This window comes from Lampetra fluviatilis, chromosome 56, assembly GCF_964198595.1.
Source record: "Lampetra fluviatilis chromosome 56, kcLamFluv1.1, whole genome shotgun sequence".
NCBI classification, from domain to species: domain Eukaryota; kingdom Metazoa; phylum Chordata; class Hyperoartia; order Petromyzontiformes; family Petromyzontidae; genus Lampetra; species Lampetra fluviatilis.
In genome coordinates, this window is record NC_136330.1 from 2434745 (window position 1) to 2458508 (window position 23764).

Here is a 23764-nt window from a genome sequence, read left to right on the forward strand (position 1 = left end):
GTTCAGTGATTCTGCACTTGCTCTATTACTATAGTACTATACCGCCTTCAACTTTTATGAACGACTGGGTGTTTAAGGAAGGTTAGCGATTTGTCGTATTATCCGGCTGTATAGCAAATGAAAAATAAAATTACTTTACTATGCAAGTAAAAATTGTATGTTTTATTTTTTTATTTAGGGCCCCTTTATAACATATGCTACAAGCCCCGCACTATCTTAATTCGGCACTGCACGAGGGGACGGTGAAAAGGCTCGAAGAAAACGGCCCGCGAGAGGGCTGCAACACCGCTGCCTCGGGCGAGAGCAGCAGAGGGCGGTGGTGTCACCACGGCGTCTCCAACCTGCTGAGCAATCGTGTGTTGTTCCTTGACCGGCGGTAGCACCACACAGCTTGTTTCGGATGAGGCCCATTGAGCCAAGATGCTCTTTTTGAATGGAGGGCATTACATCAATCCCACGCGAGAATGCAAGTTTGTTGCCGAAATTGCGTGCGACTTTTTAAATGCGCAGTCGTCACCGCCGGTTTTGTTGAACGCCTAGCGGGGTTTTCGCGAACGACATTTCGACCCGTCAACGATTCGTAGGCGAGGCCAACGTAGCGAATGATACGTTTGTCAAAACTGCTGCTGCTGCTGCTGTATGTGGGTGGTGCGAGAGAAATGTTCTTTGACTTGAGATGAAGCGACAGCGACGTCGCCAAGACGCCAGAGGTCGCAAACGGGTTTTGATTCCTTACCCGTACCCGGCTGCACCAGGGTCGCAAACGGGTACCCGTACCCAGCTGGGTACGGGTATCCATACGCTACCCGTACCCTACCCGAAATGAGTGGCAAACGGTTACTCACCAGTGACTCACGGCCTCCCCGTACCCGGCCGCACCAGGGTCGCTAACGGGTACCCATACCCGTACCCGGCCGGGTATGAGTAGCCGGGTATCGGGTAGGGTACGGGTATCGGGTACCCGATTGCGACCTCTGCAAGACGCTCGCCAGCACCCCCCCCCCCCACACTCGACGATATTGTATTTGTTTGTCCGTGTAGGTCATTCGCTGCAGTGTTTCTCAATGTTTGTCTTTCGTGATGGCAAAAGTAACACAGAAATTCATGTCCCGGAGCCACGACCATTCTGCGCAGCTTTCCTGTGTTGCAGCGATTATTGTTTTGCCTTTCTGGAAAATAAACACGCGAGTCAAAGCCCTCATATCGACGACATTAATGATTTAATTTGAAAGAAGTGGAGAGCAAAAAAAATACACTACGCAACATCGGCCCGCTTCCGGCAGACTAATGCTCATTTGCAGGCCTGGTGCCACCACGTGTGTACACCACGTGTGTGCACCACGTGTGTGCACCACGTGCCGCACAGGGACAGCTGCCACTTGGGGGTCTCCTTGCCATCGCCTGCAGCAGTCCACCGGCATGGCAGAGGCGTGGATGCACTGTGCCCGAGTCGCCGAGCCGTTAAAGTGCCCGAAAAATGGAAATCCTCTTATCATGGGACACTGATTTGGCAGTATCAAAGTATGACAAATGAGAATAAGTTTGTGCCCTTTCTGGAAATAAAACAGTAGTTGTGTTAAGATGTTCAAACACCAAATATAAACCTATTCTTAGGTTTTTTCGGTAAAGTCACGTATCTTACTTGATACAGCAATCGTGCTGTGACGGTTCCACCTGAAGACGGAAGCTTGTGTTGCCTCCGAAACGTCGTGATTTTTATTTTATTTCTATTTTACTTTCATTCATTAAAGTAAAAAAAATGTACCTACGTGACTTTACCGAAAAAACCTAACAATATGAATCCTTGCAGTCACGAAAGCTTAAAATCTAGAAATATAAACCTTCCGCAAGGAATCCAGTTCCTGCGTTAACCAGACTCGATGCCATTTAGCACTCTAAGTACAAACCAACAATGCTCTGAGAGTGCATTGTGCTTGTGCTGTTCGCCAATTGGCGTTCTTCTCTGGTCTGACACTGGTGGTGAGACGAGGCCATGAAGAAGGCTGCTGTCTCTGGTGTAGGCCAATCAGTCTCAAAGACGACGCATTATACATCGTCAGAGCCACGTGTTTGTGTGTGTGCATGTTAACCACAAGCACTGCAAGTGGTTAACGCAGGAACTTGATTCCTTGCAAAAGGTTTCTATTTGGTGTTTCAACATCGTAACGGAACTGCTGATTTATTGCCAGAAATGGTACAAACTTATTCTTATTTCTCATAAATCCTCATCCCTGCGGAATCGTATTTAAGCCACTTGTTGCAGACGTCGCGCGGTTCAAACCCCAAAGGGCGTCCTGGTTAATACCGCCAGTGTTATTTACCGTGAGAATTACCACGGGCCGTCTGCTTAACGGCGGACGTTAAAGGGGGCCGATGCGCGTCGGCGTCACCGTCCAAAATTTAGCGAAATATTCCAAAATCCACTCGCCAAATTCACTTTCTTTCGGTGAGTCCACGTGGCAACGTTTGCACCCCTCGCGAACCTGACGCTGCTTGCAGAGCAAGCGCCGCTCCTACGAAGCAGCAGCAGCACCGTCACGGCGGGCCTTGCGCTACCGCGAGCGGCGCTGCGGCGGTGCACGCGGCGACGTGGAGGGGTCGGGAGCGCGTCGCGTCGGTCTACGCTGCCACCGCGCGCGTTGGGGGGGGGGGGGGGGGCGCGTGGTACCGGCTGATCGGTCAGCGCCGACCTGCGGCGGTCGGACGCGCGACACTGCGCCGTGCCGACGGTTCGGATTACGCGGTTTGGGTCGGCCCCGTTGGCCCCCAGACGCTCGACGCCTTCTTCCCTGCGGCGTGTGTCTGCGACGCAAGCGGGCGGGCGGGGAAGGCAAAGGATGGAGAACGAAGCGAGGAGCAGGAAGAGGAGGAGGATGATGAAATTAAGAGGAGCATGAGGAAGATGAGGACGAGGAGCAGGAGGATGAGGAGTGGGAGGAGGAGGAGGAGGAGGGAGGGAGGAGGATGAGGAGTGGGAGTGGGAGGAGGAGAGGGCACTACTCGAGCTCGTCGTCGTCATCGTCGTCGCCCGTGTTCACGGTGGGGCACGAGTGTGCCGACAGTCCCATGGGGCTGTTCACCGCCGCGTCCATGTCCAGCGGCTCTCCGGCGAGGCGCACGTCGCGCACGCAGCCGTGGAAGTACACGCTCACCGGCACGGCCTGCAGCCGAATGGTCTCTACGCACGCGGGGCGGAGAGAGACAACACGTGGACGTGGGGAGAGAGACGCGGGGAGGTGGGGAGGGAGACGAGGGGAGGAGGGGAGAGAGACGTGGGCAGGTGGGGTAAAAGATGCAGGGAGGTGGGGCGAGACACGGTGGGGTGGGTAGAGACGCGGGTGACGAGCGATGGTTCTTGACTGATGTAACAAAGTGTGCAGGCACAACGAGGCGCTCTGTCCTCACCTGGAATGCCCCCAATGTACGTGGTCACCGACTCGTTGAGCCACGTCTCCAGCTTCCCTCGGTGGGCACTGAGCTGCAGCAGGGGTATGGCGCTGTCCGCTTGCGTCAGGTTCACTCCATCCACCTGCAGGGCCCGTCGCAGGGGTCACGGTCACACTGCGCTGGCAGCGTCGTCAGTTACGCAAGAATCAAAGGGACAAAAGGTCTCCCGTGTACAGCCAATAACAAGTGCTGTTGGCCAGCGGCATCGACGTCTGCACGTGGAACTTCTTTCGCGCCGCACGTAGCCACTCGCGCTCATCGGAGTTGCCTACGAAGGCCGCGACGGGTTGGGTGGCCAGCACCGCTGATGTTCACGCACTGCACAAGGTGCTCACTTCAGGCCGAGTCGACCTAGGGGAGGGCCCAGGACCCGTTCGGATATTCCCCCACCTCCCCTCACTTCCCCCCACCTCCTCCCACCTCCCCCCACCGCCCCCCCCACCCCCCACCTCCCCCCACCTTGGGGCACCGGCGTTCGAAGGGCCTCACCTGCAGCGCGAGCTCCTCGCGGGAGATCTGGAGACGCAGGGAGTGCCACTTCCCGTCGCAGAACACCCTCGACTCGTTGGCCTGGTAGCGGAGGGCAACCGAGTCCTCAAAGCCCAGGACGAGTCTCTGCAACAAAAGTGGAACCTCGGTATACGACCGTCGGAGGAGCGGGGCGGTGAGCCCGCACGCGGCGACGCCTTCTCGGATCTGCGCCGCCGAATACCTGGAGCGGGAGCCCCGGCCTCCGGAAGATCTCGTCGAGGCTGAGGGAGAGGACGACCTCCTTGTTGTAGTTGACGAGGCAGAAGAGGACGCCCGTGTTCCCCACGGGCCTGAAGGACATCTCAAGGTCGAGGAGCCACGGGAGGCGGCCGGGGCTGTTGCCTGACGGAACTGAACCGCGCAGACATCGGCGTCACCGTCATCGTCGTCGTCGTCACCGTCGTCATCGTCACCTCCACCGTCGTCATCGTCGTCACCGTCATCGTCGTCGTCGTCGTCGTCGTCACCGTCATCATCGTTGTCGTCATCGTCGCCGTCATCATTGTCACGAGGCGAAAGAAATTAGGCAAATGACATTTAAATGTGGAGGGAAAAACCGAAGGACCCGGAGAAAAATCCACTCGACCACGAGGAGAGAGACACACAAACTTCAAATATACAGCAGCAGGCGTCAGGGTCGGGATCTAACCCACGACCTCCTGTACACCAGGCGAGGGAGTAAACATCTCACTACTGCGGCGCCCATTTGTAGCAGCCAAATACTCTAAACGCTTGATGTTGCTTTTCAATGTGGAGGGGAAAAAAAACACACCCCCCCCCCGCTCCCCCCCCAGCCCCCCCCCCAGCCCCCCCCCCGCTTCCCCCACCCCCCAATCCCCCCCCCCACCCCCCCCCCATCGCTTCTTCCCCACCCCCCAGTCCATCCCCCCCCCAGCCTCCCCCATCACTTCCCCCCCACCCCCCAGTCCCCCCCCCAGCCCCCCCCCATCGCTTTCCCCCGACCCCCCAGTCCCCCCCGTCCACCCCCCCAGCCCCCCCCCCATCGCTTCCCCCCCACCCCCCAGTCCGCCCCCCCCCCCGCCCCCCCGTACCGTACTGCCGGTGGAAGCTGGCGAGCTCCGTGCCGGGGAAGTAGGCTCCGCGCTCGACGCTCTGGTAGCAGAGGCGCGTCGCGTCGCTCCTCACGTGGACGTCCGAGCCCCCCGCCCGCTCGCTCCCCAGCCAGTCCCACTGCCGCATGCAGCCGTCCAGCCGCGTGTTCAGCTGCGGAGCGCTCGCGGGGGGCCATAGAGAGCGGGGGGGGGGGGCGGGCGGTGGAAGGTCACACGAGAGTCGGAGCGCTGAGCAGGCGCCGCTGAGATCCTGGATCATACTGGTAGGAACCTCCTGGTTACACCAGCCCACAGGAGATTATTGTGTCCGTCCGTCCATCCGTCGTGCATCCAAAAACTGGGAGGGGTGGGGCTGGGTGGAGAGGGGCTGGGTGGGGAGGGTGGGGAGGGGCTGGGTGGGAAGGGTGGGGAGGGGCTGGGTAGGGTGGGGAGGGGCTGGGTGGGAAGGGTAGAGAGGGGCTGGGTGGGAAGGGTGGGGAGGGGCTGGGTAGGGTGAGGAGGGGCTGGGTGGGGAGGGTGGGGAGGGGCTGGGTGGGGAGGGGAGGGCGGGGCTGGGTGGGAGGGGTGGGGCTGGGTGGGGAGGGGCTGGTCACCCCGTGGTGCCCTTATAAAACTCAACGTTTAACCTACTCACGCCGGCTTGTGCCCGCCCTCACAGTCGGCCATATTTGCAGAATACACCACGCCGCCGTTGACCCTGGCCATTGACCGAGCAACCCAACGTTCCTACCAGCTCCCTCCGCAGGAATGTGTCTAAATACCGCGCGGGGAGCCCCTGCTACTCCAGGCGGTCCTCGACTTACGAACCGGCGTCCGTGAAGTGTTTTTCACAAAAACATTGACTTAGAACGCCAACTCCCAATTGCGAACTGAACCGCGGAACTATTTTGTTCAGAGGAGCGATCCTCCAGGAGGATCGTTGGGAGTAAGTGTTCGCGTGTATATGTGTGCGCACGGCCAACACCAGTACCTGGTGCGGTGTGTAAACATCGCCACTGGGAAGACAAATGCGGCCGGGCGTGGTGTTGGCCACCCACCCACTCGTGTGCCGTACCGGCCTTCATAAGTGCTACTTGCGAACAGCACTTGCCCCAACAGTCTGTGAAAGCTACACGGGGATCTTTGTGTTTGTGTGCGTGCGAGCGCATTATGTTTGTGTGGGGGGCAGTCGTCCAACGGTTCGCGAGCTCTGCTACAAACCTGCCGGCCAAAGTTCCATTCGCGCTCACGACCAACACGAGTATCTGAACCAGTCCTGGGCCTCCCCTAGGTCGATTCAGCCTCAAATGACTACCTGGTGCAGTGTGTAAACATCGTCACTGGGGAGATAAAGGCGGTCAGGCGTGGTGCTGGCCACTCACCCCCTCGTGTACCGTTACGGCCTTCGTAGGTGCTCGCTCACAGCACTTGCCCCTACAGTCTGTTAAGGCTATATGGGGGATCTTTGTCTTTGTGTGTGTCTGTGCGTGTCTGTGTGAGTCTGTGCGTGTCTGTGCGTGTCTGTGTGAGTCTGTGTGAGTCTGTGTGTGTGTCTGTGTGTGTCTGTGTGAGTCTGTGTGAGTCTGTGTGTGTCTGTGTGTGGCTGTGTGAGTCTGTGTGTGTCTGTGTGAGTCTGTGTGTGTCTGTGTGTGTCTGTGTGTGTCTGTGTGTGTGAGTCTGTGTGTGTCTGTGTGAGTCTGTGTGTGTCTGTGTGTGTCTGTGTGTGTCTGTGTGTGTGAGTCTGTGTGTGTCTGTGTGTATCTGTGTGTGTCTGTGTGTGTCTGTGTGTGTCTGTGCGAGTCTGTGTGTGTGTCTGTGCGTGTCTGTGCGTGTCTGTGCGTGTCTGTGTGTGTCTGTGTGAGTCCGTGTGTGTCTGTGTGAGTCCGTGTGTATCTGTGTGAGTCTGTGTGTATCTGTGCGTGTCTGTGCGTATCTGTGCGTGTCTGTGCGTGTCTGTGTGAGCTCGCGTGCCCCGCGTGTGTGCAATTATGACGACTCATTGCCCCCCTTCCGACTAGCAGCTCGCTTCAGGACTCAAGGCCGAGGGGGGCAGGCGGGCGGGTGGGGGGGGGGGCTCGTCATACCGGCGCGAAGGGCTGGGCTCCGTGCGGGAGCCCCGCCACGTACACCTTGAACTCCTTGCTGCTGCTGCTGCTGCCGCCCTGTGCCGGCCCGTCGTCCCGCACGTCGATGGCGAAGGTGTCGTTCGCAGAGATCCTCGTCACCACGCGGCCCCTCAGCCTCTCCACGGAGATCTGCCGGGCGCAGGGCGAGGGAGAGCACCCGGCCACTCTACCGGACATGTTGTGGTAAAGAGCTTCATAGCTCATCGGGTTTGTCCGCTAGAAATACATATTCTGACTTTGACAGGGCCGGATTAAGGTTCTTGTAGACCCTAGGCACTTGTGTTTCGCAGGCCTCCAGTGATAAGTTTCTACAGCTGGTGCTGCTGCTGCTGCCCCATGTTACGACTACCGTCGCTGTCACTCGATTGTTTCACGCGTACTTCGTCCGTAGGGCGACGACGCCTCAATTGAGAATGAGATTGTGCAAAAAATGCTATTTGATTTTGCTAATTTTTGCAATGACAAAAAAATCTCGAAAAGTTAATCTCCGGTGTTAATTTCTCTCACCTTATGAAAAAAAAAAACCGATTGACATGACTCTGCCTCTTTGTATCTACACTGTGCCCATCCTTGCTATCTAAATATATGTATTCAAGAAGATTGTTTTATCATACAAAAACAAAAAAACACACGGTCGAAATTAGTTTTGTCGTAGGCCCTAGGCACGGTGCCTACCGTGGCCTATTGGATAACAAGGCCCTGACTGTGACACCGCTGGGGACACGGGGCAGGGGGGCGGTCGACGTCGAGGCTGAGCCGACGTGAAAGTGGCTCGCTCTGCCTGAGACGTCAGTCGCTTTGAGACGCCGGGGGAGGAGGGGGGGGGGCTAAATGTAACCGAGCGGCTCGTGAATGCAAATTTCGGACCTTTAGCAACAGCGCCACCTGTGGGCAGAATAGCACCCGTGTGCGGCCCGGTGCTGCGCACACCTCCTTCTGCGTAGGGGCAGCTGCCGCTAGGGTTGCCCCCCCCCCCCCCCACCAGCCTAGGCTAGACTGCAGCAGGACAGTGGATTGGTTGAGACGACGTCGGATGTACGGTGCCATGAGATGCAAAGGAAACGTAAGTGCCCTGCACAATGCAAATCCTTTTATATGTTTTGCTCACTCCAACACTCTGCTGCTGCTGCTGCTGCTGCTACGCTCGTGTCGTGCTGCATTGCTCTCTCCTCTCAAGGACAGAAAGAACAAAAATCCCGGTCAGTAATTTTTTCCCGGTGAATTTTATTCCAATTGCCCTAATCGGCGTCGTGTCACGAGGCTGAGGGACCCATCCCGAACTCGCAACTCTCGCAGAGTAGTGCATCGACCCCCCACCCCCCACCCCCCGGGGTGTTGCAGAACGGCCCGAGGACCTGGCTATCACAGAACTACTTCTGAGGTCCGTGCGCGCGACCTCCCGCCCTACGCACGCCCGCTCAGTGGTGCGCAGTCCGCGGAAGTAGACACCGCGGAACTAATCCTCACCGAGGTCCAGCGTCCGTGGTTGATGGTGGAGGCGCTCTTGGCGGCCGCGTTGACGCCGCCTGCGCTCAGCTGCATCTCGAGCCGCCCCTCGCGCAGCGCCAGCAGGAACCAGTCGTCCGTCGCACCCCTCTCCACGTACAGGACCAGCCCCTCGGGGTCGTAGGTGAGCAGGTCGAAGGAGAACACCTCGCTGCAGACACGGGGGTCACGGGGGTCACAGGGGGTCACGAGGGGCGCGGCGGGCATGGAGGCCGCGTGGGCAGAGCCGGCTTTCAGGACGATGGGGGGAGGGAGTAGGGGGGAGGGGCTATGGGGGATCTGACCTTTGTAGGTGCGGGACTTGGTAGCGGTGGAAGAACACGGGGTTGCTGTGGGTGTCCGGGGTCAGGTGCATGTTCGTCGGGTTCATCCACGTGTTCACCCTCACGCACGACTCCGTCGTCTGTTGGCATCGCGGATTCAAGGCAGCGTCGTTCATTTCGCTGGGTGTTTTTGTGTGTGCTTGTTTCGTTTCGCTGTTCACTTCACCGTTACAGGCAGTCACGTGCAAAAATGAAGAATAATAAGTAATCAAAATGTATAAAGAGCCCTCAAATAACTGTTCTCAGCGCGATAGAAGGTAAATAATGAGCATTTTCTTGCTGTGGTTGTTCCACCTGATGAAGATTGCTTGTTCTAGATTTGAAGTTTTCGTGACTGCAAGGATCCATACTCTTGGTTCTTTCGGTAAAGTCACGTAGGTAAAGAAAATTATTCATAAATTATTCAAATAAATAAAGACAAAAAAAATTCCCGATAAAAATAAAAGATCAAAATAAATGAAATAAAATCACGTATTTTATTTGTATTTATTATTTTCATTACCTACGTGACTTTACCGAAAGAACCAAAGAGTATGGATTCCTGCAGTCACGAAAGCTTCAAATCAAGATTGAATAATGACCGTTCGTGTGAACGAGGCGGGCGGATTCTGGAAACTTCTCCAGGCGATGGGACGAATTAACCCCCCCCCCCCCCCCCAATATATTTTCTCTGGCAAAAGTAATAAAATATAAAATATATCTTAGAAATATTTAATTTATATATAATTCCTGGCGAAACGTGAGGGGGGCGCTCACCCTCATCTCTGTCCTTGCGAGCGTTTTCAGTCCCAATAATTTGCGTCACGCGCACGCCGACGGGTTAGCGGCTGGGGCCAAAAACGCGTCTCGGCGTCGATTGCGAGTGGACCCCTCTCGACGCCCGTTGACTTGCCGTCGATCGGCACAAACGGGTTCGGTGGGGTGGGTCCACCGCGTGGCGGGCACGGCAACGTGACACGGGTACGTTCGCGGCGGGGAAGGACCTGCTCCTTCGCTCGCCATCTAAACGTTTTTCACTTGCCACCAACTTTTCTCGCGCGCGAGGGCCGCACTTCGTTTCGCGCGATTCACTCCGCTCGGTCGGCGTTAGGCGCTGAGGTCATGACGCATTTCTTCTTTTTTCAACTCCCGTTTCCTCCGTGCCACCACCCCCCACCGCCCCCCCCCCTCCCCACCGCCTAATGCTCCCGTTCCGCCGTACCGTGCGCCGACGCGCCACGTTATCGAGGGCGACGTCGGCGCGTAGGAAATCAAGACCGACTTTGATCGATCAATTGAATGATCGCCCGCCTCCACGAGACGTGATCAAGGGCCCTCTCACCACGCAGCTGCGGAGGTTGGGCCCGAGCCTGAATCCAGCCCGGCCCTCGCAGTAGCAGCGGAAGGCGCCTGCCGTGTTGACGCAGGCGTCCTCGCACGGCGCAAACTGCTCGCACTCGTCCACGTCTCACGCGACCACAGGCAGCGGGCAGAGGCCACACACCCAGCGTCAATATTGCCGCAGCAGCAGCAGCGTCAGCGTGGACATGATCGCTAGTAGCAGCAGCAGCGTCATCATGAACACGATCGCCAGTAGCAGCAGCGTCAGCTTGGACACAATCGCAAGCAGCAGCAGCAGCATCAGCGTGGACACGATCATCAGTAGCAGCAGCGTTAGCGTGGACACGATCACCAACCCTCGCTGCTGCGGGCGCAGCGCTGGATTATAGGAGGGCCACGTGCAACAGCGTATCCACCACCGCCCCGGTTAAATCCGCGCCGGGACAAATGTCACCTTGGCATGAGCGTGTGGCCTTGTCGAAGGCGAACCCTCGCAGGCAGCTGCAGGTGAAGGAGCCGTGCGTGTTCTCGCAGCGCGCCGGCTCGCCACACACGCCGAGGGATTGCGTGCACTCGTCCACGTCTAGAGCAGGGGGAGGGAGCACGCCATCTCGCCATCGTGCCATCGTGCCATCGCGATCGGCTTGACGACAGAGGTCGCTAACGGGTTTTGATTCCTTACCCGTACCCGTATCCAGCCGCACCAGGGTCGCAAATGGGTACCCGTACCCGTCTCCGGCCGGGTACAGGTACCCGTTCCCTACCCGTACCCTACCCGAAATGAGTGACAAACGGTTACTCACCAGTGACTCACGGCCTACCCGTACCCGTACCCGGCCGCACCAGGGTCGCAAACGGGTACCCGTACCCGTACCTGGCCGGGTACGGGTAGCCGGGTATCGGGTAGGGTACGGGTATTGGGTACCCGGTTGCGACCTCTGCTTGACGATTAGCGGAGGGCGGATCGGGTGGCTCATGGAGCCAACAAAGCTCAAACCCAGACTACAGCCGCCCGTACGGTGGCAGTGCCCACGCCTTTAGTCTGCCAAACTGAACTAAACTTTTTATTTCACCAGGTAAGGTCCACCGAGCTATGCGGCTCTTTTTCAGAAGCGACTTGGCCACAAATGACAGCTCAACGAAGTGGCTTATCGTCATCATCACGTGCAAATGTATTTCAGCCATATACTCCCAAACCACGCGGCCACGGGGAGAGAGACACGCGAACTCCAAATATACAGTGGGCTTCAGGGTCGAGATCGAACCCACGACCTCCTGCATACCAGGCGAGGTAGTTAACATCTCCTAGCCACCGAGGCGTCAAGGTCGGGATCAAAACCCACGACGTCCTGCTTACCAGGCGAGGTAGTTAACATCTCCTAGCCACCGTGATGATGATGAGAGAGACAGAGGCACGCAAACTCCAAATATACAGCAGGCATAAGGGTCGAGATCGAACCCACGACGTCCTGCATACCTGGCGAGGTAGTTAACATCTCCTAGCCACCGTGGCCTCCTGATCCACTAAGCGCTCTACCCCGGGATACGCTGCCGTGCGCGGGGAAGAGGCGGGCGGGATTTTTCGAAAACTTGCACCGGTGGAGGCTGTGGTCAGACCTTCGCAGGTGTGCTGGTCCATGGCCATCGTGTACCCCTGCTCGCACTGGCACGCGTACGAGCCCGCCACGTTGATGCACTTGTGGCTGCAGCCCCCGTTCTGCCGGTCCGAGCACTCGTCCACGTCTGCGGGGAGAGCAAGGCGCCCGCACGGGCGCTCCGTCACAACGCAAGGCGATCACTCAACGGGGAGAAGGGATTTAGTGAGCTGGTTATTGTGTACGTTCTGGAGCTCCCTCCCTCGCTCCCCTCCCTCCCCTCGCTCCCTCCCTCCCCTCGCTCCCTCGCTCCCCTCCCTCCCCTCCCTTGCTCCCTCCCTCCCCTCCCTTCCGCCCTCCGTGATAAGCCACTTCGTTGGACTATCATTTGTGGCCAGGACCCTTCTCAAAAAGAGCTGTACAGCTCAGTAGGGCCTTTCCTGGTAAAATAAACAAAAATAGCTTCGTTTATAGTTTAATTGAATTACTCCGTTAGAAATGCTGCACGGGGGAAACGTTGTCTTTGTGTGGCTGGAGGACTCTTTGAAGAAGTGAGAGGTGGTGCTGGTGGTGGGGGGGGTTTCTCACCCTGGGTGCAGTTCTTCCCCTTCCAGCCGTCCTTGCAGATGCAGTGGTAATCGGCCTGCAGACTGACGCACTCCGCACTGCCCGTGACGTCGCACGGCAGCGGCACGCACTGGTCCAGGATCTCTGCCGCCGCACACGAACGCAAGACGGTGTAGAGCGGTCCGGTGCGCCGGACTCGATGTCCCGCTGCGGCAACTCAAAAAAATCGGCGGCTCAAGCTTCTTAATTCCAGCACGACGAGACGGTGGGAGCAAGACCACCCTGAGTCACGTGTGGTGGGGCAGACCGTGGGTACTTCCGCCGAGTCGGCGTGGAAGAGTAGGCCAATATAGCCTCCGTCTGGCGTAGGCCAGAGGTCGCAACCGGGTACCCGATACCCGCAAACGGTACCCGTTTGCGACCTTGGTGCAGCCGGGTACGGGTAGGCCGTGAGTCACTGGTGAGTCACCGTTTGTCACTCATTTCCCAACGTCTTGTCTCTTCTCACAATTCAAGTTCCTAGAATCAATCCACCCGCGCCTGCAACATGGCTTCATCCCAGAGGTCGAAATCAGGTACCCGATACCCATACCCGGCCAGGTAACGGGGGTAGGGTACGGGTACGGCCGGGTACGGGTACCCGTTTGCGACCCTGGTGCGGCCGGGTACGGGTAAGGAATCAAAACCCGTTTGCGACCTCTGGCGTAGGCCGCTTCAGGCAGCAGTGGAACGAGCGCGCAATCGCGGGGCTAACCGCTGCACCACCGCTCCACTCGTAAAAGTGGAGGTGATTTTGCCCACGCTGCGTGTACTATTATCGTTGGATTTTCAGCGTAGTTCTTAATTTTATCTGCGATTGCGAGTGTCGTCGTCGTTGTTGTTGTTGTCAGGTGAAGAACAGGGCTGTCGGAAAGACAGCATCTGAATGAGCTGCTTGCGTTGTGGCCGAAACGTCGTGAGAATTATTTTATTGTTTTATTTTTATTATTTTATTATTTCCCTTCTACGTGACTTTACCGAAAGAACCAAGAAGATGAATTTGAATGTAGTTTAACAAGTAGGTTTTCGCGACCAATATAATCCATAAGAGCTTTTTTTGGGAGGTTAGATCGCGTAAATATAGAAATGTGTCGTTAAACAGGTGGACTTCTCCACAAATCTGGCTGTCGCCTGATGAAGCTGGTTGTAATTACTGGCGAAACGTCGCGGTACTCAGATTGTGAATGTTGTGGCTTGGCTCTCCAACACACAACCGGTGTGCTGTACTAGTGACGAATTGGCCACGTTCTGTTTACGTGACAACCCTTACTAGTTGGTTGTGTCAGGTGGTGGCGGGTTTAACGACACATTTCTATATATATGCGATCTAACCCCCCAAAAAAACCTCGATTGTGAATTTGAATGTAACGCACCATTGATGCAGGATCGTACGATGTTGTCAACCTCAGTCTGGGCTCTTGGCTTCGTCTCCTGCGACTGGCAAGCTACACACAAATAAACACAACGAGCAGTGCTACAGGAACAGTCGCAACGTTTAGACATTCTACTAAAAAGAGACACTGTAAACATTTTTCACATTTGCCAGGTAAGGCTCGCTGAGCTATAAGGCTCTTTTCAGAAGCGACCTGGCTACCACAAATGATAGCTCATCGAAGTGGCTAATAGTCATCACGTGGAAATTTATAGCAGCCAAATGCCCTAAATGCATGTTTCTAAAATGTGGAGGGGAAAACCGGAGAGAGATCCATGCGACCACGGGGAGCACATGCGAACTCCTGCATACCAGGCGAGGTAGTTAACATCTCATAGCCACCGTGATGATGAGAGAGAGACACGCAAACTCCAAATATACAGCAGGCGTCGGGGTCGGGGTTGGGTTTGAACCCACGACCTCCTGCATACCAGGCGAGGGAGTTAACATCTTCCCACCCTTAGTGCCCACACTGAATAAGCTTATCTAGGTGTAATGAAAGTAGAGCCTACATGCGCTGTGAATGGACTAGTGGCCACGGCAAGTAATGACAGGGGAGTCAGCCTACAGTGCGAATGCACTAGTGGCCACGGGAGGTAATGACAGGGGAGTCAGCTGTGAGTGCGAAGGGACTGGTGGCCACGTGAGATAATGACAGGGGAGTCAGTTGTGAGTGCGAAGGGACTGGTGGCTACGGGAATGTTCCAGAAGGGAGCGTGGTCAGGTGACGGAAGAGGACGGTGGAGTCTGCCGGTGGAGCGAGCGTCCAGTGTCAGTCAGAATGATTGAGAAGGGGGGCGTGGCCTCGTGTTGGTTTATAAGGGGGAGATGCGTGGGAGACTCGGGGCTGTTGCAGTGGGGTCTCCGCCTGGTGTCAAGTGAACGTGTCTTCAATAAAGTGCCATCTCAAGAGCAGTGTGTCAAGTCGTCATTACATTTCCCAAAAAAAGGCCGTTCGTCCTGTACATTTAAAATAAATCCTATCAAGGCATTTTAGATAGAGACACAGCAAATCAAGACACCTCGTGAAACATCTTTAGCAATCAACCACAAAAGTACAAACATTCAGACACGTTGAAACGCATTGCCATGACGACCGTGGTGGAACCTCTATCCAGCCAATGAGAGCGTGCGTCGCGTGTGTAACCAAATGCAGTTTCGTCTAATTTTTACAAAAGTTGCTCTTGTGTTGCTGAGCCGCATACAACTTCCATTTATTATTCTGGCCCGTGCTTAACCGGAGCAACCCGGACTACAACGCTGTTTCCTGCGTCGCGTGAAAATTTAGACCGTTATCACGTCGGATTTAGCGAGACCTCCTACCCACGGCATTACGAACGCGTTAGGCATGCACATCAGCTATGTTGAATAACTATGAATAACCCAACCGCTCATGGATATTCATTTGTTGTATTCAACAGCACACACGCATTTACAATATTACACATTTGAGTGCACGTGAATGATGTGTTTTTTTGTTGTTGTGCCACAGTTACTTACCTAAATATCTTGGGTAGAAATAGTCCTGCAAGGTGCAAAACGCGTCACAATAATCATCTCACATCCCAGCTCTCCACATCTCCCAGGGCAGCAGTTGCACCGACGAGCAATGTTTTATGTTATCTTTCTGAAATCCCTCTTCCCCTGTCCACCCAGCAGTATAATTGGCCACAACGCAGCCTCGGCGGTCGGCAGGGTCACGTGTGGTGGGGTAAAGTGTGGGTGCTCCCCCACCTGCTCCCAAGATACGTCTGGCCAGTTTGGTGAAATAGGCCAAAAGGCCCGATCAGGGAGACTCTCGAAGGCAACCCACGTGTAAGTGGAGGCCCTAGAGCCAGGAGTGTCTCGAGTTAGGCAATTTCAGGACGGCACAAATATATCTGAGCGAGTCTTGCAAGGATTTGGGAATGTTTTTTCACAAACATTGAAACGAGGCTCTGGTGGGCACGGCCAAACGCAACAAAACAATCCACCAGGCACGCACGAACACAATATGAAGCGTTGAATATCTTTGTGTGCAACATACACACGAGGGATTGGCAGGTTGAGAAATATGAAATGGACTCATGTCCCATGCTTGGTCCGTAACTTTCTTTGTTGGATAATACTGCCATTTTGTACAGCGTCATTCACGCTAATAGCATCCCATAACGCTGTACATTAATTATATATATATGTAAGGACCCTATCCCATGTAAAGCCACTACCAAACAAATGAAAACCCTCCTACGACTACCAAGAAAAATCTAAAATGAATTTAACAAATGAAGAAAAATGGCACCAAAACAAGGGCGTCTACCGGCCTGCGCTTATATTAGGAAATGAAAATTGGACGGCGCTTTCGGGGATTTCGCCCAGCGCACGCTGCCGCTGGATCAGCAGACAATGACGACACGACAGAATGAACGATATTTTATTATTGTTTTTTCTATCTACGTGACTTTACCGAAAGAACCATAGAATATGGCGAATGAATGATACATTATGTTAATGCGCAGGTAAGCCCAAAAGCAACAATGGGGCACGGCTATCACGGGCTTTGTCGATCCACAAATCGTCTCCTGAGATCCAGAATTCACGTGCCGGGAACGACTTTAACGATTTAAACAAAAATCACATTGATCAATGCTCGAACACATAGACATGTATTCCAAATATCATAGCATGACCCACGCTCGAATACAGACACGTGTCTTCAAAATATCATAGCTTGCTCCATGCTCGAACACATAGGCACATGTATTAAAAATATCATTGCATGATCCATGCTCGAACACATAGACAAGTAATATAGGTTTTTTGGGTCAGATCGCGTTATTTATAAATGTGTCGTAACCCTCCACCACCCGACACGACCAAACAGTAAAAAATGTGTCACGTTTTTCAAAGGACAAAATAATTCACTTCTTTAGCCCACCGGTGTGTTGAAGAGAGAATCAACAGCATTTTAAAATCATTTTGTCCTTTGAAAAACGTGACACATTTTTTACTGTTTGGCCGTGTCGGGTGGTGGAGGTTTACGACACATTTATAAATAACGCGATCTAAACCCAAAAACCTTGATTATGAATAATATTGTTCGCGAAAGCCTGCGTGTTTAAATTGACATCGACACGTGTACAGCGTTTTTCCTTCCACTCCTCCAGGCTGCGGAACTCACCGTATCCGACTCGTTCTCAAACACCTCCCGTGCCTCCTCCTTGCTGCACACCTCCTCCACGCACTCGCGCTCCAGATTCCCCTTCTTGAGCTCCTCGAACATGAGGTTGGCTCTGCGCACCCTCAGCAGGAACTCGCTGGCTCTCTGCGGCGTCAGTGCTGAGGGGGGGGGGGGGAAGCAGAGGTCGCAAACGGGTTTTGATTCCTTACCCGTGTAGGGGTGTCAGGGGAAGGATTCCCACCAATAGATGGGTTAGGGGGAGGGGTGATCGAGGTGATATAAGGAGAGAACGGGCGGGAAAGGGGGGCCTTTGGCGGGAACGGGATTGGGACGGCTGGCGACAGGTGTGAATGGAAGGAAAGGAATAAAGGACGAGACCCCTGCAATCTCGTGTCGGCTCCTCTCTACATTTGGTGGCAGCGGTGGGATCCTAATGGCTACAAAGAAGAATCCTCGCGGGAGGGAGCCGAGGGAGGAGGAAGCAGGGGCCGGGGATCCTTCACATCCTGGGCAACAAGGGGGCCTGCTGTCAGAAGCAGCAGAAGGGGGCCCGGATCGCCTGGAGGATCGCATGGAGGACCGCATGGCCCGCGTGGAGAGGGCGCTCCAGGAGCTCTTGCAGAGGCTCCCTATGGGGGGCCCGCCGGCACCGGGACCCCCACCCCCACGCGTACTACGGGAGGAGAGGCCACGGGAACCGGACGCCGACCAGCCGGCCGGGCAGGAGCCGCAACCAACCTCGTCACGCCAGCCGCCGCCGCTCCCGCCAAAACCCCCAGGGCTAAACACCCAACACGGAGAGCAGGTGGCCGGACGGCCGCGTCGGCTGGGGCCCGTCGACAAGTTTGTGGCTGAGGAAGAAGATTGGGAGGAGTTTGTCCGCCGATTCGAGGCTGCCTTCCACGCTCTCGAGTGGACAGACGAAGAGGCCCTACGAGCGCTGCCATCTGTTCTGGGCAAAGAAGCACTCTCCTCTTACACCTCCCTTCCCTCGCACAGCAAGTCCACGCTACAGGCGGCCTACGAGGCTTTGGGGGAGATCTATTGCCCGGCGGAAGGAGCCTTTAAACGGTTCCAGGATCGCCAGCGAGGGGCTAAAGAATCCCCTTTAGCCTACAGGGGGGCGCTGCTCGTGTTGGCGAGGAGAGCTTTCCCTCGCCTGGCTGAAGAAGCGCTCGAGGACCTCGTGGTCGAGCACCTCATCGCCTACGCTTGCCGCGCCGGTGTTGTAATGCCCGTAGTGACGCCGGAAGAACGCACCTCGCTGTGGGCTGCCCGGACCATCCAAGCCCACGAGCAGGTCATGGGCCGGGCGCCACCCGTGGGCCCGGTGGCTGGCGCGGCGGGGGGGAACAGCCGAGCCGTTGCCGCGGCGCTACTTGGTCCAGCGACACTAACCGCCGAACCTGCACCGTCACCACAGGCTGCCGGTGGGGCATCTGGGGACGGACCGCCGACGTCTGAGACGGAGCCATCGCTGCGGGAGGTGTACGCGGCGATCCGGGGACTGGCGGAGCAGAGGGACCAGCCGCCGCGTCGCTGGCAGCCGCCTCTACAACATCGCGCCGAGCCCCCCCGACGCAACGCCCCGTGGGTCTGCCACCGTTGTGGTCGCGAGGGGCATGTGGCGAGGGGGTGCCGCACCGAGCCGGAGGCCGCCAACGTCACCTGGAACCTGCCGGGGCCGAACGCCGACAGGAGCCAGGCGAGTGACGCCGTCCCACCCGGCCTCTCGGGCGGGCCGGGTAATTACAATTCCGACGCCGCGAACTCACCGGGAGTCTCCTCGGGGTGGGCGCCGGTGGTGTCGTTTCCCGGTCCCCGCTGTTCTGGTCGGGGGAAGGGGATAGCGCCGGGGCCTGTGGTCGCATCGCGACCCGGAGTGGCGTCGCGAACGGACGTGACGTTGCGTCCGGAAGTGACGTCGCGGTCGGAAGTGGTGTCGCGGATCGCGCCGGGAATTGCGCCGGGGCCGTGGACCGCGCCTGGAATCGCGCCGGGGCCAGGGACCGCGTCGGGGATCGCGCCGAGGCCGGGGACCGCGCCGGGAGTCGCGCCGACGCCGGGAGGGACGTCGCGGACGGAGGTGACGTCGCGGGCGGAGGTGACGTCGCGGGCGGAAGTGACGTCGCGGCCGGCAGCGACGTCGATGCCGGGCGTGACGTCGCGCGCGGGCGGGGTTTCGCGGGCGGGCGTGACGTCGCGGGCGGGCGTGGTTTCGCGGGCGGGCGTGGGTTCGCGGGCGGGCGTGACGTCGCGGGTGGGCGTGGTTTCGCGGGCGGGCGTGGGTTCGCGGGCGGGCGTGACGTCACCGGCGGGCGTGACGTCGCCGGCGGGCGTGACGTCACCAGTTACCTGCAACGCCGGCGAGTTGCCAGGGGCAACGGCCCGGGGGCGGAGGCAGCCCACACGATTGACATTGCGCCCTGGAGCAATTCCACGACCCGCCTCACCACCGCTTTGCGACAGAGCGAGACGGAACCAGGGGGACCACGCCCCCGTGACAAAGGAAAGGGAGGGGCTCACGGGAAGGCCCACCCCCCAGTCCCCACCGCCCCCTACAATGGGGGGGCCTCCCCACACCACAAGGGGGGCCCATCCTACGTCACCTAGGGGGGGCAATTTGCACTACATAGAGAGCCCAGCCCGCAACCCAGGGGTAAGCCCACACTATGTAACAAGGGCGCGTTCACCCTGCTGTGACGCACTCCAAAGGGAGAAACCCCATCTTCAGTCCATCCACACCCATCCCCCATCATTTCACCATGCACCACAGGATAACGAGACGCCGCCTGGTCAGTGGCCGGACTCAGCCACACAATGGAGGAAGCTGGCAAGGCGGGTGGTAGCGGCCACGTCAGGAACCTCGGTCCTGGTCGGTGAAATCGCGGGAGTGTCGGCACGTATCTTGGTCGATACGGGGGCATCAGCCACGATCATCTCGAGCACCATGCATGAGATGCTGCCGGATAAAATCCGACCTTTAGTCCCCGTCAAGACAACGTTCATTGCAGCAAATGGAGGCAGCATGGGCTTCCTGGGCCAGGTTGAAGCCCCGATACAGATTGGGCAGCTTTCGGTAGCAGGACCCATCCTTGTCTCCGCAACGTTGCCCGTACCCTGCCTGTTGGGGACGGACTTTCTGAGGCGGATGCCAATGAAAATCGATCTGGCCAATGGGCGGGTGGAAGTCCAGGGAACGCATCTCCATTTCCTAAAGGCGGAGGGGGCCAGCCGGGGTGTACCCTACGTGCAGGCTCTGGTCAGTAAGTCTGTCTCCATTCCCCCGGCAGCCCAGATGCTGGTTCCGCTGCAATATCGGTCCCCCCTCGTGACAGCCCGACCAGACTCACCCATCCTGGTGTCTCCGGCGTCAGCGGCCATGGATCGTCATGCGCTGGTGGGGGCCGAAACTATTGTACAGAGGAACCAGCATCTGTTCATTCAGGTGCTGAACACCTCCGATAGAACAGCGACGGTGCAGGAGGGAACAGTTCTGGCCCACGTTAGTCCCTTGTCACTAGGAGCCCCAGGGACAGAGCCCGAGCTTGTAGGCAGCATCAGCCAGTCCGAGGACAGAGGGGCCAAATCGTGGATGGACCAGCTGGCGGGGCCTGAGCCGGGATTGCCGCCCGACCAGAAACAGCAGCTGCACTCGTTATTGCAGGAGTTCTCGGACGTGTTCAGCCGGGGACCGTTCGACCTAGGGCGCACAAATCTGTCACAGCACCACATCAACACGGGAGATGCCGCACCCCTGCGCCAAAACACATATAGAATGAGCCCAATGGAAAAAGGGCACATTCAACAAGCGGTGCAGGAGATGCTGCGGGCCGACATAATTTCTCCATCCTCGAGTCCCTGGGGGGCACCGGTGGTCCTAGTCAAGAAGTCAGATGGGTCACTGAGATTCTGTGTGGACTTCCGACGCCTCAATGCCGTCACGCTGGCCGACGCATATCCCCTACCACGTATCGACGACTCATTGGATGCACTGGCGGGAGCAAAATTTTTCAGTACGCTGGATTTGTTGTCCGGGTTCTGGCAGGTCCCACTAGACGCGGACTCCCGGCCTAAAACAGCATTCCGGACACCACAGGGCCTGTTCGAGTTCAACTGCCTGCCTATGGGCCTCCAGACGGCGCCGGCAACGTTCCAACGCATAATGGAGTTGGCCTTGGCAGGCCTCCAATGGGAAACGTGCCTCATCTACCTGGACGACGTCATTGTTTTCAGCCGATCATTCGAGGAACACATTGACCGATTGCGTCAGGTGTTCCTGCGGTTCCGGAACGCGAACTTGAAGCTCAAGCCGTCGAAGTGCCACCTTATGCAGTCGTCGGTACGCTACTTGGGCCACGTCGTCAGTGAGTCGGGAGTGGCTACAGACCCGGAAAAGACGGCCTGCGTGAGGGCCTGGGCTGTTCCCACAACGGTTCCGGAGGTACGCCGGTTTGTGGGTTTCGTTTCTTACTACCGCCGGTTTGTGCCCAACTTCGCAACCATTGCCAAGCCCTTGCACGTGTTGACGGCGAAGAACCAGAGGTTTTATTGGGGCCCTCTGGAGGAAGAGGCATTCCAGCAGCTGCGCTCACGTCTGACAGATGCACCACCATTGGCCTTTCCGGATTTTGGCCTCCCCTTTATCCTGGACACGGACGCCAGCGATGTGGGCATCGGCAGTGTTTTGTCGCAAGTCCAGCAGGGTCGGGAGGTGGTTATCGCCTATGGTAGTCGCGTGCTTTCATCAGCGGAGCAGCGCTACTGCATCACACGTAGGGAACTCCTGGCAGTCGTTCACTTTGTGCAGCAATTCCGACCCTACCTGTATGGTCGCAAATTTACGGTCCGCACTGACCACGCGGCCTTGCAGTATTCGCTCCGCATCGACCAGCCTTCGGGCCAGCTGGCCAGATGGATAGAACGCCTGCAGGAGTACAGGTACCAAGTAGTGCATCGCAAAGGGACCAGACATGCCAACGCAGACGCATTGTCCCGACTGGTGCCCCAGGGCCCTTGTGCATGCACCACAGGCGGGGCACGCTGCAAGGAGGCGAGGCCGGAGGGGACGGTCATCGCTCCTGTACGCACGGCGGAGGGCGCACAGGGTGAGGTCCAGCTGACCGACCACGACCTGGGGCTGACCTTGGACGATTGGAGACGGCTACAGCTGGAGGAAGCCCCACTGCGAACACTACGCGCCTCAGCAGAGGCAGGGGGGGAGGAGTACATCGTATGGGAGGATCTCCTCATGCGATGGGACCCGACAGGGCGCCGGCGATGCCTGGTAGTTCCGGAGTCGCTGCGTCAACAATTGGTTATGGACGTACACGGCCGCCAGCTGCTGCACCTGGCAGGGCGGAAGACACTGCACACATTACAGGGTCGGTACTTTTGGCCAGGTATGACCGCTGACGTGCATCGATGGGTCGCTACCTGCGTCGAATGTGCGCGGCGAAAGCCGCCACCCCGGGTAAGCCGGGCGCCCCTACAGCCCATCACGGTGACCAGGGTCAACGAATTGGTTGCGTTGGACATCTTGGGACCGCTGCCGGTCACGCCACGGGGAAATAAATACCTGTTGGTCGGAGTCGAGTACTGCACGAGGTGGCCGATGGCGTGGGCCCTCCCGGACCAAACGGCACAGACCATCGCCGATGCCTTCGTGGGAGGCTATGTCCTTGATAAGGGGGCACCGGAGCGGTTGCTCACGGATCAGGGCAGGAATTTCTCCTCACAGCTATTGAAGGACGTCTGCTCTATCCTGGGCACTAAAAAGGTCCGAACATCTCCATATCATCCCCAGACCGATGGGATGGTAGAGCGGCTTAACCGCACCATAGCGGCCATGCTGTCCCAAGTGGTGGACGAAAACCATTCCGACTGGGACCTCCACATTCCATCGGTCTTAGCGGCGTACAGGGTGGCCCCACACGCGGCGACGGGGTTCTCGCCGTTTTTCCTGATGTACGGACGGGATCCCGTTCCGCCTATTGAGGTGCAGCTGACGGACATTCCGGCAAGAGCCGACGCATGGCCGAAGGCACTAAAGACCTCCCTCATTTATTTGAGAGAGGCCCGCCAAGCAGCCGAGGCCGCATCGGCCGCGAGCCAAGAGAGTAATGTACGGATACGGGAGAGGACAGTGACAGCCAAGCCCTTTAAAGTCGGGGACCAGGCATGGCTACACTGTCCTCAGGTGCCGGTTGGCCTCTCACCAAAGCTGCACCGACCCTGGAAAGGGCCGGTCGAGGTCATCAAAGCACTCCGACCGCAGTGCGTCCAGGTCCAACTGGGTAAGCGACGATGGTTTGTACACCCCACCCGCCTTAAGCCATACATCTCTCCACCGTCATCTTCACCAACATCACCACCAACATCACTGCCAACATCATCATCATCCCTACCCAGGCCAAGGTCGCCGACCACCACGCGCCGACCGGCAGGGGGTTCGGTGCCCTGTGTTCCCTTGTCACCTACAGCACCCCATGTGAGGCCTGACGGAGCGGCGGCACGAGCGGGGGCCGGAGAGACAGCGGCGCCAGGCAAGGCGACACCGGCACCACCGAACCAGGGACCGCGACGAGAGGGCCTTCGAAGGAGGGGGCCGCCACGGTCATCTGCTGCCTGTGGATGTCCGGGCTGTTACGGGATGCTGGCTGGAGA

General features: G+C 57.4%; 1 protein-coding gene across 2 annotated transcripts in view; it reads right to left on the reverse strand.

The window, feature by feature from the left end:
* Positions 1 to 1210: 1210 nt before the first annotated feature.
* Positions 1211 to 23764, reverse strand: part of LOC144950074 (growth arrest-specific protein 6-like) — a 30539-nt gene continuing 7985 nt past the window's right edge. The window contains exons 2-16 of one of the 2 annotated variants that reach the window (XM_078880080.1): positions 17099 to 17256; positions 15439 to 15463; positions 13880 to 13951; positions 12489 to 12611; positions 11923 to 12048; positions 10760 to 10888; positions 10307 to 10431; positions 8947 to 9065; positions 8624 to 8813; positions 7115 to 7285; positions 5031 to 5202; positions 4160 to 4329; positions 3937 to 4062; positions 3406 to 3529; positions 1211 to 3178 (exon numbers count right to left, since the gene is read on the reverse strand). In XM_078880080.1, coding sequence (XP_078736206.1) covers positions 2997 to 3178; positions 3406 to 3529; positions 3937 to 4062; positions 4160 to 4329; positions 5031 to 5202; positions 7115 to 7285; positions 8624 to 8813; positions 8947 to 9065; positions 10307 to 10431; positions 10760 to 10888; positions 11923 to 12048; positions 12489 to 12611; positions 13880 to 13951; positions 15439 to 15463; positions 17099 to 17256 — 2012 coding nt within the window. In that variant the 3' untranslated portion in view covers positions 1211 to 2996. Of the gene's footprint in view, positions 3179 to 3405; positions 3530 to 3936; positions 4081 to 4159; positions 4330 to 5030; positions 5203 to 7114; positions 7286 to 8623; positions 8814 to 8946; positions 9066 to 10306; positions 10432 to 10759; positions 10889 to 11922; positions 12049 to 12488; positions 12612 to 13879; positions 13952 to 15438; positions 15464 to 17098; positions 17257 to 23764 lie in introns of both variants that reach the window. The other variant, XM_078880079.1, reaches the window with a different exon arrangement.